This window comes from Armigeres subalbatus, chromosome 3 (genome assembly GCF_024139115.2).
Source record: "Armigeres subalbatus isolate Guangzhou_Male chromosome 3, GZ_Asu_2, whole genome shotgun sequence".
Lineage (NCBI taxonomy): Eukaryota > Metazoa > Arthropoda > Insecta > Diptera > Culicidae > Armigeres > Armigeres subalbatus.
The window spans coordinates 727319-744393 of NC_085141.1; the positions used below are offsets into that span (position 1 = coordinate 727319).

Genomic DNA, 17075 nt, shown 5'->3' on the forward strand with positions numbered 1-17075 from the left:
TATATGTTTTTACATATTCTGAATCTGCATAAAAAACTGAGCCTAACCCCAATTTTTCAGAATTTTTGGAGCCCCAGAACTATTTTTAATTTGCATTTTAAATTTATATGGGACTAAAAATTTGTTCTTATGCTGCATGGGCCAACTGTCATTCTATGAATGTTAGTGTCATTCTATCGATTGAAATGGATTATTGTTTGCTGTTCAAAAATGTAAATAAAAGGTTTACAAACAAAATAAAAATATGTTGGAGATCAGGAAAGCATACTCTTTATGTTAAACTGCAAAAAAAGTAGATATTTTTCTGAGCTAAACAACCCAATTGAGCATTGTATAGCCACCCACGATTTGTACAATCACATATCTGCCATAATCTGGAAAAGTGACGTAACAGCCATTTTACAACATGCATGTTTTACATTTTTCTGTTAAAGAGCTCGATGAGTAGTACTCGTTAACACCATTTTTGGAAAATGGCGTATACGTTACTTTTTCAGATTACGGCAGATATGCTATGCTATGCTATGCTATGAAAAAACATGTCCCAGCAATTATACATAATTTGCTTGCATTCGTCGAGGATTGAAGAATTTAATGTAAATAAATATTATTTATATGGAAGAGAGATTATCACCGCTAGGTGGATTATTCTAGGTTTTTATTTTTTCCGTGTGGTGGTAACTAATCAATTTTTGGATGTTTCTAAAGGGTACGAAACTTTTCTATTTCCTGAATTTTCAATAAACTTTGTTGCAAGCTGATGTTGATTGACAGATCTACAGAGACGTCTCTCACTTCTTCGCCGAACAACAGAAGGTGCAGTAGAGTTTTTTTGCACCTAAAATTAAATTAAATTTCATTTTCTTTTTTCTAGTAAATTCCAGTGATAGTAACGAAGGTAGTGAAGTATCCACTGATTCTGGCGACTATTCCATTACGAACAGCAAGCAAATAATCTGCCATGGCCGCAAGTGCTAGACTTTTTTCTCGAGTGAAAGGTAAGTTAAAATCGTCCTCCATTAGACAATGATTTGCCTTCTTGTGGAAGAATTATGTAATCTGTCTTCTAAAATTAGGTCCAATCAACTAAAACATATGTTATTTCCACCACTAATACTGTGTGACAAAAAAAAACAAACAAAATGTTAGGACTTGAGAATGACCTTTGAACATTCAAACAAAAGTTTAATGCTGGACGCGAATCGAATGAATGATGATGATTCACACCACATTTTCCTGTATGCCATATTTCAGACGGTTTCACAACGAGTGTTCGATTCGCGAGTTATGAAAGCACCCGCAAGAATCTGAAGCTGAACTCTAATTCCAAAGTCATCTGCCAAGGATTCACGGGAAAGCAGGGCACCTTCCACTCGCAGCAAGCTCTGGAGTATGGATCGAAACTGGTCGGAGGAGTGTCCCCCGGCAAGGGAGGCCGCCAACACCTAAATCTGCCCGTGTTTAACTCCGTGAAGGAAGCGAAAGCTGCCACCGGTGCCGATGCAACTGTGATTTATGTTCCACCACCTGGTGCGGCCAATGCCATCATGGAGGCCATCGAGGCCGAGGTACCTCTGATTGTTTGTATCACAGAGGGGGTTCCCCAGCACGACATGGTCAAAGTGAAGCACGCTTTGTTGGCACAGGATAAATCTCGCCTTGTCGGCCCCAACTGCCCGGGAATCATCGCTCCTGAACAAGTAAGTTGCGTTATCTATTCGAGTTTATTATTTTCCTTTATGCTCTTCATGCGCTTATCAATGAGCAAAAGTCAATTCGGGTTCAAACATCATTCGTTGGTAATGACGTTGTTGTTTTGCTTCTGATCAACGAAAAGCTATTGCATTGTATATTCTTATTAAAAGATAATAAAAGTGAATGTAATGGGTGATCGAAATGTTGTATTACACGTGTTGAATGAATATGAATTTTTCGAATAGAAAACAAAATTACTGGTACATACGCGAAGCCTAAGAGAAATCTGTGTGACTCATTGCACAATTAATTATGGAAACCCTCATCTTTTCAAATTTAATAATTTGTCCAAGACTTTGGCACACACCTTTAAATCAAATATTTATAATAATTTATTTCGATAATTATTATTTTTGAAATTTGTTTTCGTTAATTATAATTGCTGATGAAAAGCTTCGTGTGCAGTTGTGTATTTCGTGTTGACAGATGACAGGCAATCAATCGCACAACCAGTATGTGCGTAGAGTTATGACGTTATAAGAATAAGATGTTTTACTGGCATTGCATCCCACAACTGTGATATAGCTATCTTGCAGTTCATTATTCAATAAGCACCCTACATTTGTATATTATTAACATATTATTGTTCATTTTTACTTGTAGTGCAAGATCGGTATTATGCCCGGACATATTCACAAGCGCGGCAAAATTGGCGTTGTGTCACGTTCAGGAACCCTGACATACGAAGCCGTGCATCAAACGACGGAGGTGGGCCTCGGTCAAACGCTTTGCGTTGGTATCGGAGGCGATCCTTTCAATGGAACGGATTTCATCGACTGCTTGGAAGTCTTCCTGAAGGACCCGGACACGAAGGGAATTATTCTGATCGGTGAGATTGGCGGTGTGGCCGAGGAAAAGGCAGCCGATTATCTGTTGCAATATAATCAGGTGAGTGAATAGTAGAATAGATCAGACAATCGTTTTAAGATCGAACAAAATTGTGTTGTGCTGTGCTGTTTTTGGTCATGTAATCATGCTAGTCCAATAATCGAAAGAAAAAAAAACGAGTTTCTGCGCGGTTTCTAGAGAGATGTATTTAGAGTATCTAAAAGATCCGGTTCTTCTTATTTATTGGCATTACATCCCCCACTGACTGGGACATTGCCGCCCGAAACCCGACGGGAGGTTAAGGTATTATTATTATTATTATTATAGAGTTTTGGCACTTCCTCAGCAAGCGTGCTGGGAATTTTCACCTACCCCGGGCAATCTGAATGCCAAAGGGGATTAGGCTCTGTGGATCTCATTCGCCGGTTGACTTAAAATCCTATAATAAACGTTTGCACCGGATGTATTAGTTATGGTGGTTCAGGAATCTTCTTACGATGCTGCAAGTTCCAAGAACCACTGTCTTTTGGATGCTATGGAGGTTATGAGATAGTTCCAGCTCTCCTAAGGATCTCAGAAGAGATTTCCGGACGATTCCGGTTGCTGAGATAACAACCGGAATTATACGCACGTCCTCCAGGTGCCACATCTGCTTCAACTCCTCCGCCAAGTCGTGGTACTTCGTTATCTTGTTGGAGAATGTTGTTTGGACATTATGGTCTAGCGGTACAGCAATATCGATGAGGGTTACCCGCTTCATCCTCTTGTCGTAGACCACAATATCGGGCCGATTGGCACGAATGAGGACATCCGTTATGATCTCGCGATCCCAGTACAGCTTCACGAAACTATTTTCCAGAACCGGGACAGGCACATATTTGTAGTAGGCGACAAACTGATTAACCAAGTTGTGCTTTAAAGCAAGCTGTTGGTGCACAATCTTGGCTACTTCGTTATGACGACCGAGATAGGCTGAATCAGCTAAGGCTGAACACCCGGACACGATATGTTCGATCGTCTCTCCTACTGAATTGCACTTCCTGCAGCGGTCCTCCACGTTTTCGTGCAATATATAGTGCCGATAGTTCTTCGTCGCAATTACCCGGTCCTGGATGGCTACCATGAATCCTTCTGTTTCCGAGAAGAGTTCACCCCGCACCAGCCACGTATTCGACGCGGCTTTGTCGATATATTCCAGCTCCAGTTGATGGGGGTGCGTCCCATGTAACTCCTTCTGCTTCCACGATGCGATCATCTCGTCGACAGATTTGATGTCGCAATTCAGCTGATAGTCCTCCTGCGCCAGATGCAGGGCACTGAATCCGTGGTCAGCTTCACACACAGCGCGATAGATTTCGTGGCGGTTCTGGCTTTCCACGAAGTATCTTCGCAACTGCTGGATCTGGGAAACACATAGTGTTTGTATATCGGTGACGCCTCTTCCTCCTACTGTACGTGGCAGGGTGACTCTCTCAATGGACGATTTTGGATGGCGCATGCGATGCTTAGTGAACGCCACTCGTACTGCTCGTTCTAACGCCTCCAAGTCAGTCTTGGTCCACTTCACCACCCCGAAACTGTATGTCAACAAGGGCACAGCAAACGTGTTTATCGCCTTCACCTTGTTGCCGGCCGACAAGAGGCTCTTCAAAATACCGTTGACACGATGCAAGAACTTTTCCTGCAGCTCTTTCTTGATCGTTGTATGGCGAATTCCTTTCAGTTGCAGGAAACCTAGGAACTTGTACGTTTCGCCTTCAACCATGTTTCGAATCTCCTCCTGTTCGTTGACGCGGAAACTGTCGGCATCCACCAGGTGACCCCGGTGTAGATGTATGGATCGACATTTATCGATACCAAACTCCATCCGGATGTCGTTGCTGAATACCGTTACAAGCCGCAGAAATTGGTGCAGCTTCTCCACAGATTCCGCAAACAGCTTCAAGTCGTCCATAAAGAAGGTGTGGGTAATGTTTGTACTCCTTTCCCCACTCTTCAAATGATAGCCATAGTTGTGTTGGTTGAGTGCTCTGCTAAGAGGGTTCATGGCAAGGCAAAACCATAGAGGACTAAAGGTATCGCCTTGGAATACCCTCCTGATGCTGAGAGTCCTGGACCGTAACACCTTTTCTCCGTCGGTAATGTGTAGGGATGTGCTCCACATCCCCATAGCGTGCTGCATTAGCCTGATGACGTTACCGTCTATCTTATACAACTGCAGTACCTCAAGAAGGTACGAGTGAGGTACTGAGTCGCGTATGCCTTTTTATAGTCGATATACGCCATGCTCAGGTTTCTTTGCTTGTGGGTGGCCTGCCCAACAACGACTGCATCAATGATGACCTGATCCTTGCAGCCTCGTGTGTTACGTCGACAACCTTTTTGTTCCTCGGTCATCAGGTTGTTGACGTCGCAATGGTTCTGCACCCTCCTCGCTATTACCGATGACAGCACTTTGTACAGACTCGAAAGGCACGTTATTGGTCTGTACTTGGCTGGGTTCAAAGTGTTCCGATCCTTCGGCAGAAGATAAGTGACACCTCTAGTGATGAATTCCGGTAGCTGCCCGGGGTTATCTAGTACCGTGTTGAAGCATTCCGCCATCCGCCCGTGGACCGTTGTGAGTTTTTATACCAGAAATTATGCACAAAATCGGGTCCTGGTGCAGCCCAATTCCTGGTATACCGAGTAGCCTCACGTATGTCTTGGGCGGTCACGTTGATAGCGGTCATGTCTCCAATTCCACCACAATATTCCTCTTCTTCTGCCATCCACACCCCATCGCCGTTGTGTATGACGGGGTTCTCCCATAGATTGGACCAAAATTGCGTGACTTCTCCAATCTCCGGAAGGCCCTCGCCAAAGTCGGCTTTGTCATTTCGGATGTGGTTGTAGAACTCCCTTTCGTTGATGTTGAACATTCGATTTTGCTCCTTCCTCTTCGAACATTCTCCATAACGTCGCAGTCGTTTAGCAAGAGCACTCAACCGCTGTACATGGGTGTCGAGGATCTCAGTTATGTTCGCCTCGGTGAGATCACGGAGTTCTGTGGGTTTCACAATTTCAGCAACATTCCGAACTAGCCTGGTTGATCGATTCCCCTGCTTGTACTGTGTTAATCGACCAACCTTTGACCGCAGTATGGCGATGCGGTTCTCCAGACGTCGCATCCACGCGGGTTTTCGTGCTTTGGGGCGTGCGCGTCCATCACTCTCACCTTGTGGGCGCGTTCGCAATCCCAACGTTCTTACAACAGCCACTGCAGCCGAATACACGATAAATTGCAGCTCCTCAAGGTTCTCCACGGTTTCCAAGTACTGTGGCAAAATATCCTGGTTAAGGATGCTTACTGTACTCGTCAACCGATAGGAGTACTGCAACTTGGGTATCCGGTGTCGGGACATGGGGTCTGTCCCACGGAACTGTGTAACTGCTGTGCCCATATGATTAGCTAGTTCGTCCTTCAATTGCTGTCGTTGCAATTCCACTGTTGGGTGCAATCGAATCGCGACGGTTACTTGCGATTGATGCATCCAACCCAACAGAACTCCTTCTCGACGTATCGCTCGATCTTGCCTCCTCCTCCTCTCCTAATTCCCTCTGCACTTCCCGCTTGATGTACTCTACGTCTTCTGGAGTCAGCATATTATGTGACATAATAGCTCTCTGGCGTGTGTACAATTTGTTCTGGTCAAGCTGGGGTGCAAACCGAGGGAACCTCTCATTGAACATCTCCAGCATCGCCGGTCTGCCGGACATATCCGTCTCCATCCTGGTGCAAACGTAGTAGCAACGGATCACGTACTGATTCATCTCCCTTGTCCACATGATCCGTTGCCGTCGGCGGCCCGCTAACGTGAGTGATTGACGTCGATCAACCACAGCAACATCAGCAGGTGCAGCATTGCCTTGGTGATTTCTTCTGCTGCCGTTTCTGTTTTGCCTTGTCGGCACGGGCTGAGCCCGATGACTAGAGGGTCGCTGTTGCACCTCTCCTTCCTCTAGCCGCTGGCCGCTCGCTCTGTCCCCGTTCCAGGACCAGCTCCAGTAGGGGCTCCCTCCTCGGGCAATCGCATGGGTGGTATTGTTCTTGAGCGTAACTCCATATTTGGGTGTGCTTTCATTCCCGGAAGCTACGGGTTCTGTAAAGTTATTTAATTCTTTACAGTGCTAAATAGCTAGGTTCAAACGCCAGTGCTCGCCCGAGGGTGGTCATTGGTGCTTAGGAATTGGGCCTTCGGCTCCCACCTACTCGAAATGGTGGTTTTTCATGGACGCCCAGGGTATTTCACCTGAGCTCCCACCTATTTATTATTATTATTATTATTATAGAGTTTTGGCACTTCCTCAGCAGGCGTGCTGGGAATTTTCACCTACCCCGGGCAATCTGAATGCCAAAGGTAGGCTCTGTGGATCTCATTCGCCGGTTGACTTAAAATCCTATAATAAACGTTTGCACCGGATGTATTAGTTATGGTGGTTCAGGAATCTTCTTACGATGCTGCAAGTTCCAAGAACCACTGTCTTTTGGATGCTATGGAGGTTATGAGATAGTTCCAGCTCTCCTAAGGATCTCAGAAGAGATTTCGGGACGATTCCGGTAGCTGAGATAACAACCGGAATTATACGCACGTCCTCCAGGTGCCACATCTGCTTCAACTCCTCCGCCAAGTCGTGGTACTTCGTTATCTTGTTGGAGAATGTTGTTTGGACATTATGGTCTAGCGGTACAGCAATGTCGATGAGGGTTACCCGCTTCATCCTTTTGTCGTAGACCACAATATCGGGCCGATTGGCACGAATGAGGACATCCGTTATGATCTCGCGATCCCAGTACAGCTTCACGAAACTATTTTCCAGAACCGGGACAGGCACATATTTGTAGTAGGCGACAAACTGGTTAACCAAGTTGTGCTTTAAAGCAAGCTGTTGGTGCACAATCTTGGCTACTTCGTTATGACGACCGAGATAGGCTGAATCAGCTAAGGCTGAACACCCGGACACGATATGTTCGATCGTCTCTCCTACTGAATTGCACTTCCTGCAGCGGTCCTCCACGTTTTCGTGCAATATATAGTGCCGATAGTTCTTCGTCGCAATTACCCGGTCCTGGATGGCTACCATGAATCCTTCTGTTTCCGAGAAGAGTTCACCCCGCACCAGCCACGTATTCGACGCCGCTTTGTCGATATATTCCAGCTCCAGTTGATGGGGGTGCGTCCCATGTAACTCCTTCTGCTTCCACGATGCGATCATCTCGTCGACAGATTTGATGTCGCAATTCAGCTGATAGTCCTCCTGCGCCAGATGCAGGGCACTGAATCCGTGGTCTGCTTCACACACAGCGCGATAGATTTCGTGGCGGTTCTGGCTTTCCACGAAGTATCTTCGCAACTGCTGGATCTGAGAAACACATAGTGTTTGTATATCGGTGACGCCTCTTCCTCCTACTGTACGTGGCAGGGTGACTCTCTCAATGGACGATTTTGGATGACGCATGCGATGCTTAGTGAACGCCACTCGTACTGCTCGTTCTAACGCCTCCAAGTCAGTCTTGGTCCACTTCACCACCCCGAAACTGTATGTCAACAAGGGCACAGCAAACGTGTTTATCGCCTTCACCTTGTTGCCGGCCGACAAGAGGCTCTTCAAAATACCGTTGACACGATGCAAGAACTTTTCCTGCAGCTCTTTCTTGATCGTCGTATGGCGAATTCCTTTCAGTTGCAGGAAACCTAGGAACTTGTACGTTTCGCCTTCAACCATGTTTCGAATCTCCTCCTGTTCGTTGACGCGGAAACTGTCGGCATCCACCAGGTGACCCCGGTGTAGATGTATGGATCGACATTTATCGATACCAAACTCCATCCGGATGTCGTTGCTGAATACCGTTACAAGCCGCAGAAATTGATGCAGCTTCTCCACAGATTCCGCAAACAGCTTCAAGTCGTCCATAAAGAAGGTGTGGGTAATGTTTGTACTCCTTTCCCCACTCTTCAAATGATAGCCATAGTTGTGTTGGTTGAGTGCTCTGCTAAGAGGGTTCATGGCAAGGCAAAACCATAGAGGACTAAAGGTATCGCCTTGGAATATGCCCCTCCTGATGCTGAGAGTCCTGGACCGTAACACCTTTTCTCCGTCGGTAATGTGTAGGGATGTGCTCCACATCCCCATAGCGTGCTGCATTAGCCTGATGACGTTACCGTCTATCTTATACAACTGCAGTACCTTAAGAAGGTACGAGTGAGGTACTGAGTCGTATGCCTTTTTATAGTCGATATACGCCATGCTCAGGTTTCTTTGCTTGTGGGTGGCCTGCCCAACAACGACTGCATCAATGATGACCTGATCCTTGCAGCCTCGTGTGTTACGTCGACAACCTTTTGTTCCTCGGTCATCAGGTTGTTGACGTCGCAATGGTTCTGCACCCTCCTCGCTATTACCGATGACAGCACTTTGTACAGACTCGAAAGGCACGTTATTGGTCTGTACTTGGCTGGGTTCAAAGTGTTCCGATCCTTCGGCAGAAGATAAGTGACACCCCTAGTGATGAATTCCGGTAGCTGCCCGGGGTTATCTAGTACCGTGTTGAAGCATTCCGCCATCCGCCCATGGATCGGTGTGAGTTTGTTATACCAGAAATTATGCACAAAATCGGGTCCGGGTGCAGCCCAGTTCCTGGCATACCGAGTAGCCTCACGTATGTCTTGGGCGGTCACGTTGATAGCGGTCATGTCTCCAATTCCACCACAATATTGCTCTTCTTCTGCCATCCACGCCGTCGCCGTTGTGTATGACGGGGTTCTCCCATAGATTGGACCAAAACTGCGTGACTTCTCCAATCTCCGGAAGGCCCTCGCCAAAGTCGGCTTTGTCGTTTCGGATGTGGTTGTAGAACTCCCTTTCGTTGATGTTGAACATTCGATTTTGCTCCTTCCTCTTCGAACATTCTCCATAACGTCGCAGTCGCTTAGCAAGAGCACTCAACCGCTGTACATGGGTGTCGAGGATCTCAGTTATGTTCGCCTCAGTGAGATCACGGAGTTCTGTGGGTTTCACAATTTCAGCAACATTCCGAACTAGCCTGGTTGATCGATTCCCCTTCTTGTACTGTGTTAATCGACCAACCTTTGACCGCAGTGTGGCGATGCGGGTCTCCAGACGTCGCATCCACGCGGGTTTTCGTGCTTTGGGGCGTGCGCGTCCATCACTCTCACCTTGTGGGCGCGTTCGCAATCCCAACGTTCTTACAACAGCCACTGCAGCCGAATACACGATAAATTGCAGCTCCTCAAGGTTCTCCACGGTTTCCAAGTACTGTGGCAAAATATCCTGGTTAAGGATGCTTACTGTACTCGTCAACCGATAGGAGTACTGCAACTTGGGTATCCGGTGTCGGGACATGGGGTCTGTCCCACGGAACTGTGTAACTGCTGTGCCCATATGATTAGCTAGTTCGTCCTTTAATTGCTGTCGTTGCAATTCCACTGTTGGTCCTGGAGCGGCGGGTGCAATCGAATCGCGACGGTTACTTGCGATTGATGCATCCAACCCAACAGAACTCCTTCTCGACGTATCGCTCGATCTTGCCTGCTCCTCCTCTCCTAATTCCCTCTGCACTTCCCGCTTGATGTACTCTACGTCTTCTGGAGTCAGCATATTATGTGACATAATAGCTCTCTGGCGTGTGTACAATTTGTTCTGGTCAAGCTGGGGTGCAAACCGAGGAACCTCTCATTGAACATCTCCAGCATCGCCGGTCTGCCGGACATATCCGTCTCCATCCTGGTGCAAACGTAGTAGCAACGGATCACGTACTGATTCATCTCCCTTGTCCACATGATCCGTTGCCGTCGGCGGCCCGCTAACGTGAGTGATTGACGTCGATCAACCACAGCAACATCAGCAGGTGCAGCATTGCCTTGGTGATTTCTTCTGCTGCCGTTTCTGTTTTGCCTGGTCGGCACGGGCTGAGCCCGATGACTAGAGGGTCGCTGTTGCACCTCTCCTTCCTCTAGCCGCTGGCCGCTCGCTCTGTCCCCCGTTCCAGGACCAGCTCCAGTAGGGGCTCCCTCCTCGGGCAATCGCATGGGTGGTATTGTTCTTGAGCGTAACTCCATATTTGGGTTACTATTTCCTCGCTATTACCGATGACAGCACTTTGTACAGACTCGAAAGGCACGTTATTGTCTGTATTATTATTATTATAGAGTTTTGGCACTTCCTCAGCAAGCGTGCTGGGAATTTTCACCTACCCCGGGCAATCTGAATGCCAAAGGGGATTAGGCTCTGTGGATCTCATTCGCCGGTTGACTTAAAATCCTATAATAAACGTTTGCACCGGATGTATTAGTTATGGTGATTCAGGAATCTTCTTACGATGCTGCAAGTTCCAAGAACCACTGTCTTTTGGATGCTATGGAGGTTATGAGATAGTTCCAGCTCTCCTAAGGATCTCAGAAGAGATTTCGGGACGATTCCGGTTGCTGAGATAACAACCGGAATTATACGCACGTCCTCCAGGTGCCACATCTGCTTCAACTCCTCCGCCAAGTCGTGGTACTTCGTTATCTTGTTGGAGAATGTTGTTTGGACATTATGGTCTAGCGGTACAGCAATGTCGATGAGGGTTACCCGCTTCATCCTTTTGTCGTAGACCACAATATCGGGCCGATTGGCACGAATGAGGACATCCGTTATGATCTCGCGATCCCAGTACAGCTTCACGAAACTATTTTCCAGAACCAGGACAGGCACATATTTGTAGTAGGCGACAAACTGGTTAACCAAGTTGTGCTTTAAAGCAAGCTGTTGGTGCACAATCTTGGCTACTTCGTTATGACGACCGAGATAGGCTGAATCAGCTAAGGCTGAACACCCGGACACGATATGTTCGATCGTCTCTCCTACTGAATTGCACTTCCTGCAGCGGTCCTCCACGTTTTCGTGCAATATATAGTGCCGATAGTTCTTCGTCGCAATTACCCGGTCCTGGATGGCTACCATGAATCCTTCTGTTTCCGAGAAGAGTTCACCCCGCACCAGCCACGTATTCGACGCCGCTTTGTCGATATATTCCAGCTCCAGTTGATGGGGTGCGTCCCATGTAACTCCTTCTGCTTCCACGATGCGATCATCTCGTCGACAGATTTGATGTCGCAATTCAGCTGATAGTCCTCCTGCGCCAGATGCAGGGCACTGAATCCGTGGTCAGCTTCACACACAGCGCGATAGATTTCGTGGCGGTTCTGGCTTTCCACGAAGTATCTTCGCAACTGCTGGATCTGGGAAACACATAGTGTTTGTATATCGGTGACACCTCTTCCTCCTACTGTACGTGGCAGGGTGACTCTCTCAATGGACGATTTTGGATGGCGCATGCGATGCTTAGTGAACGCCACTCGTACTGCTCGTTCTAACGCCTCCAAGTCAGTCTTGGTCCACTTCACCACCCCGAAACTGTATGTCAACAAGGGCACAGCAAACGTGTTTATCGCCTTCACCTTGTTGCCGGCCGACAAGAGGCTCTTCAAAATACCGTTGACACGATGCAAGAACTTTTCCTGCAGCTCTTTCTTGATCGTTGTATGGCGAATTCCTTTCAGTTGCAGGAAACCTAGGAACTTGTACGTTTCGCCTTCAACCATGTTTCGAATCTCCTCCTGTTCGTTGACGCGGAAACTGTCGGCATCCACCAGGTGACCCCGGTGTAGATGTATGGATCGACATTTATCGATACCAAACTCCATCCGGATGTCGTTGCTGAATACCGTTACAAGCCGCAGAAATTGGTGCAGCTTCTCCACAGATTCCGCAAACAGCTTCAAGTCGTCCATAAAGAAGGTGTGGGTAATGTTTGTACTCCTTTCCCCACCCTTCAAATGATAGCCATAGTTGTGTTGGTTGAGTGCTCTGCTAAGAGGGTTCATGGCAAGGCAAAACCATAGAGGACTAAAGGTATCGCCTTGGAATATGCCCCTCCTGATGCTGAGAGTCCTGGACCGTAACACCTTTTCTCCGTCGGTAATGTGTAGGGATGTGCTCCACATCCCCATAGCGTGCTGCATTAGCCTGATGACGTTACCGTCTATCTTATACAACTGCAGTACCTTAAGAAGGTACGAGTGAGGTACTGAGTCGTATGCCTTTTTATAGTCGATATACGCCATGCTCAGGTTTCTTTGCTTGTGGGTGGCCTGCCCAACAACGACTGCATCAATGATGACCTGATCCTTGCAGCCTCGTGTGTTACGTCGACAACCTTTTGTTCCTCGGTCATCAGGTTGTTGACGTCGCAATGGTTCTGCACCCTCCTCGCTATTACCGATGACAGCACTTTGTACAGACTCGAAAGGCACGTTATTGGTCTGTACTTGGCTGGGTTCAAAGTGTTCCGATCCTTCGGCAGAAGATAAGTGACACCCCTAGTGATGAATTCCGGTAGCTGCCCGGGGTTATCTAGTACCGTGTTGAAGCATTCCGCCATCCGCCCGTGGACTGTTGTGAGTTTTTATACCAGAAATTATGCACAAAATCGGGTCCTGGTGCAGCCCAATTCCTGGTATACCGAGTAGCTTCACGTATGTCTTGGGCGGTCACGTTGATAGCGGTCATGTCTCCAATTCCACCACAATATTGCTCTTCTTCTGCCATCCACACCCCATCGCCGTTGTGTATGACGGGGTTCTCCCATAGATTGGACCAAAACTGCGTGACTTCTCCAATCTCCGGAAGGCCCTCGCCAAAGTCGGCTTTGTCGTTTCGGATGTGGTTGTAGAACTCCCTTTCGTTGATGTTGAACATTCGATTTTGCTCCTTCCTCTTCGAACATTCTCCATAACGTCGCAGTCGTTTAGCAAGAGCACTCAACCGCTGTACATGGGTGTCGAGGATCTCAGTTATGTTCGCCTCGGTGAGATCACGGAGTTCTGTGGGTTTCACAATTTCAGCAACATTCCGAACTAGCCTGGTTGATCGATTCCCCTGCTTGTACTGTGTTAATCGACCAACCTTTGACCGCAGTGTGGCGATGCGGGTCTCCAGACGTCGCATCCACGCGGGTTTTCGTGCTTTGGGGCGTGCGCGTCCATCACTCTCACCTTGTGGGCGCGTTCGCAATCCCAACGTTCTTACAACAGCCACTGCAGCCGAATACACGATAAATTGCAGCTCCTCAAGGTTCTCCACGGTTTCCAAGTACTGTGGCAAAATATCCTGGTTAAGGATGCTTACTGTACTCGTCAACCGATAGGAGTACTGCAACTTGGGTATCCGGTGTCGGGACATGGGGTCTGTCCCACGGAACTGTGTAACTGCTGTGCCCATATGATTAGCTAGTTCGTCCTTCAATTGCTGTCGTTGCAATTCCACTGTTGGTCCTGGAGCAGCGGGTGCAATCGAATCGCGACGGTTACTTGCGATTGATGCATCCAACCCAACAGAACTCCTTCTCGACGTATCGCTCGATCTTGCCTCCTCCTCCTCTCCTAATTCCCTCTGCACTTCCCGCTTGATGTACTCTACGTCTTCTGGAGTCAGCATATTATGTGACATAATAGCTCTCTGGCGTGTGTACAACTTGTTCTGGTCAAGTTGGGGTGCAAACCGAGGGAACCTCTCATTGAACATCTCCAGCATCGCCGGTCTGCCGGACATATCCGTCTCCATCCTGGTGCAAACGTAGTAGCAACGGATCACGTACTGATTCATCTCCCTTGTCCACATGATCCGTTATTATTATAGAGTTTTGGCACTTCCTCAGCAAGCGTGCTGGGAATTTTCACCTACCCCGGGCAATCTGAATGCCAAAGGGGATTAGGCTCTGTGGATCTCATTCGCCGGTTGACTTAAAATCCTATAATAAACGTTTGCACCGGATGTATTAGTTATGGTGATTCAGGAATCTTCTTACGATGCTGCAATTTCCAAGAACCACTGTCTTTTTTGTTGCTATGGAGGTTATGAGATAGTTCCAGCTCTCCTAAGGATCTCAGAAGAGATTTCAGGACGATTCCGGTTGCTGAGATAACAACCGGAATTATACGCACGTCCTCCAGGTGCCACATCTGCTTCAACTCCTCCGCCAAGTCGTGGTACTTCGTTATCTTGTTGGAGAATGTTGTTTGGACATTATGGTCTAGCGGTACAGCAATGTCGATGAGGGTTACCCGCTTCATCCTTTTGTCGTAGACCACAATATCGGGCCGATTGGCACGAATGAGGACATCCGTTATGATCTCGCGATCCCAGTACAGCTTCACGAAACTATTTTCCAGAACCGGGACAGGCACATATTTGTAGTAGGCGACAAACTGGTTAACCAAGTTGTGCTTTAAAGCAAGCTGTTGGTGCACAATCTTGGCTACTTCGTTATGACGACCGAGATAGGCTGAATCAGCTAAGGCTGAACACCCGGACACGATATGTTCGATCGTCTCTCCTACTGAATTGCACTTCCTGCAGCGGTCCTCCACGTTTTCGTGCAATATATAGTGCCGATAGTTCTTCGTCGCAATTACCCGGTCCTGGATGGCTACCATGAATCCTTCTGTTTCCGAGAAGAGTTCACCCCGCACCAGCCACGTATTCGACGCCGCTTTGTCGATATATTCCAGCTCCAGTTGATGGGGTGCGTCCCATGTAACTCCTTCTGCTTCCACGATGCGATCATCTCGTCGACAGATTTGATGTCGCAATTCAGCTGATAGTCCTCCTGCGCCAGATGCAGGGCACTGAATCCGTGGTCAGCTTCACACACAGCGCGATAGATTTCGTGGCGGTTCTGGCTTTCCACGAAGTATCTTCGCAACTGCTGGATCTGGGAAACACATAGTGTTTGTATATCGGTGACACCTCTTCCTCCTACTGTACGTGGCAGGGTGACTCTCTCAATGGACGATTTTGGATGGCGCATGCGATGCTTAGTGAACGCCACTCGTACTGCTCGTTCTAACGCCTCCAAGTCAGTCTTGGTCCACTTCACCACCCCGAAACTGTATGTCAACAAGGGCACAGCAAACGTGTTTATCGCCTTCACCTTGTTGCCGGCCGACAAGAGGCTCTTCAAAATACCGTTGACACGATGCAAGAACTTTTCCTGCAGCTCTTTCTTGATCGTTGTATGGCGAATTCCTTTCAGTTGCAGGAAACCTAGGAACTTGTACGTTTCGCCTTCAACCATGTTTCGAATCTCCTCCTGTTCGTTGACGCGGAAACTGTCGGCATCCACCAGGTGACCCCGGTGTAGATGTATGGATCGACATTTATCGATACCAAACTCCATCCGGATGTCGTTGCTGAATACCGTTACAAGCCGCAGAAATTGGTGCAGCTTCTCCACAGATTCCGCAAACAGCTTCAAGTCGTCCATAAAGAAGGTGTGGGTAATGTTTGTACTCCTTTCCCCACCCTTCAAATGATAGCCATAGTTGTGTTGGTTGAGTGCTCTGCTAAGAGGGTTCATGGCAAGGCAAAACCATAGAGGACTAAAGGTATCTATTATTATTATTATTATTATTATTATTATTATTATTATTATTATTATTATTGCAACAACCAAATCCAAACCAATCGGAGTTCGAATACCGCATCAAGGCTGTGCAGAGGAGTGGCACAATCAAATAACTGGTCAGCCAGCAGGTGGCAATACTCACCGCAACAGTGGCACGGTTAAGAACGATGATCAATGTAGAACCGACAAAGAGCAAGGCCCAGAAAAAGAACAAGGAAACGAGCAAGGGGGAAATGTCAGACAAAACGCACATGGAAATAATCAAAGCGGACAAACCAAGAATGGAAGAATGGTATGAGACCTTCAGTGACAGCGACAACATTGTCGTGACACCAACATAAATTCCAAAACGTGATCCTTCGTCGAGGGATTCAAACGAGTGCAGCGACTACTTCACTAGATTACAAGGCCAGTCTGCTTTTCTTATACACCAGTAATTTCGATCGAGACCACCCTCTCCATATTCAACCCAATTGATAACACTGGAACACATCACAGAAATGTGCAGGTTGGTCTCCCAGACGAGAATCAGTTACTCAAACTACACACTTCCTTTCACCACCCACCAACACGTCTTACGCACTCCGATCGCACAGAAACTTTCAAGCCGCAGACGAGCATCCGAGTAGCCAGGTCCCCGTCAGTGCGAACGTTACACCCTAGCGAGAACTGGTGTCAACTCCCGACACTCGGATGTTATTCCTGCAACCGAAGATCATCATCCGCAAGCCTTCGTACTTGTCTCCCCCGAACACTACGACAGGCTCCACAAACGTAGATTTGGTCCAAACGGTTCCTTTTAGCCCGGCCACTCATCATTAAAAAACCAGAGCTTCACCAGAAGAGCTCTGAGGTGAGCACACCTCCGCCGGACACCGTCTTTGACCCGTCCGTTACGGGTCCCGGACCTGGACCTCAGCACCTGGCAATGCACCATCGGCACTCCAGTGGAACATCCACAGGTACTTCAACAACCCGGGTA

General features: G+C 47.6%; 1 protein-coding gene across 2 annotated transcripts in view; it reads left to right on the forward strand.

Annotated features, from left to right (window-relative positions):
• Positions 1-695: 695 nt before the first annotated feature.
• LOC134220508 (succinate--CoA ligase [ADP/GDP-forming] subunit alpha, mitochondrial) overlaps positions 696-17075 on the forward strand; it is a 28502-nt gene continuing 12122 nt past the window's right edge. The window contains exons 1-4 of one of the 2 annotated variants that reach the window (XM_062699586.1): positions 696-816; positions 875-998; positions 1255-1700; positions 2359-2643. In XM_062699586.1, the coding sequence (XP_062555570.1) occupies positions 962-998; positions 1255-1700; positions 2359-2643 (768 nt within the window). In that variant the 5' untranslated portion in view covers positions 696-816; positions 875-961. The remainder of the gene's footprint in view (positions 817-874; positions 999-1254; positions 1701-2358; positions 2644-17075) is intronic. The other variant, XM_062699587.1, reaches the window with a different exon arrangement.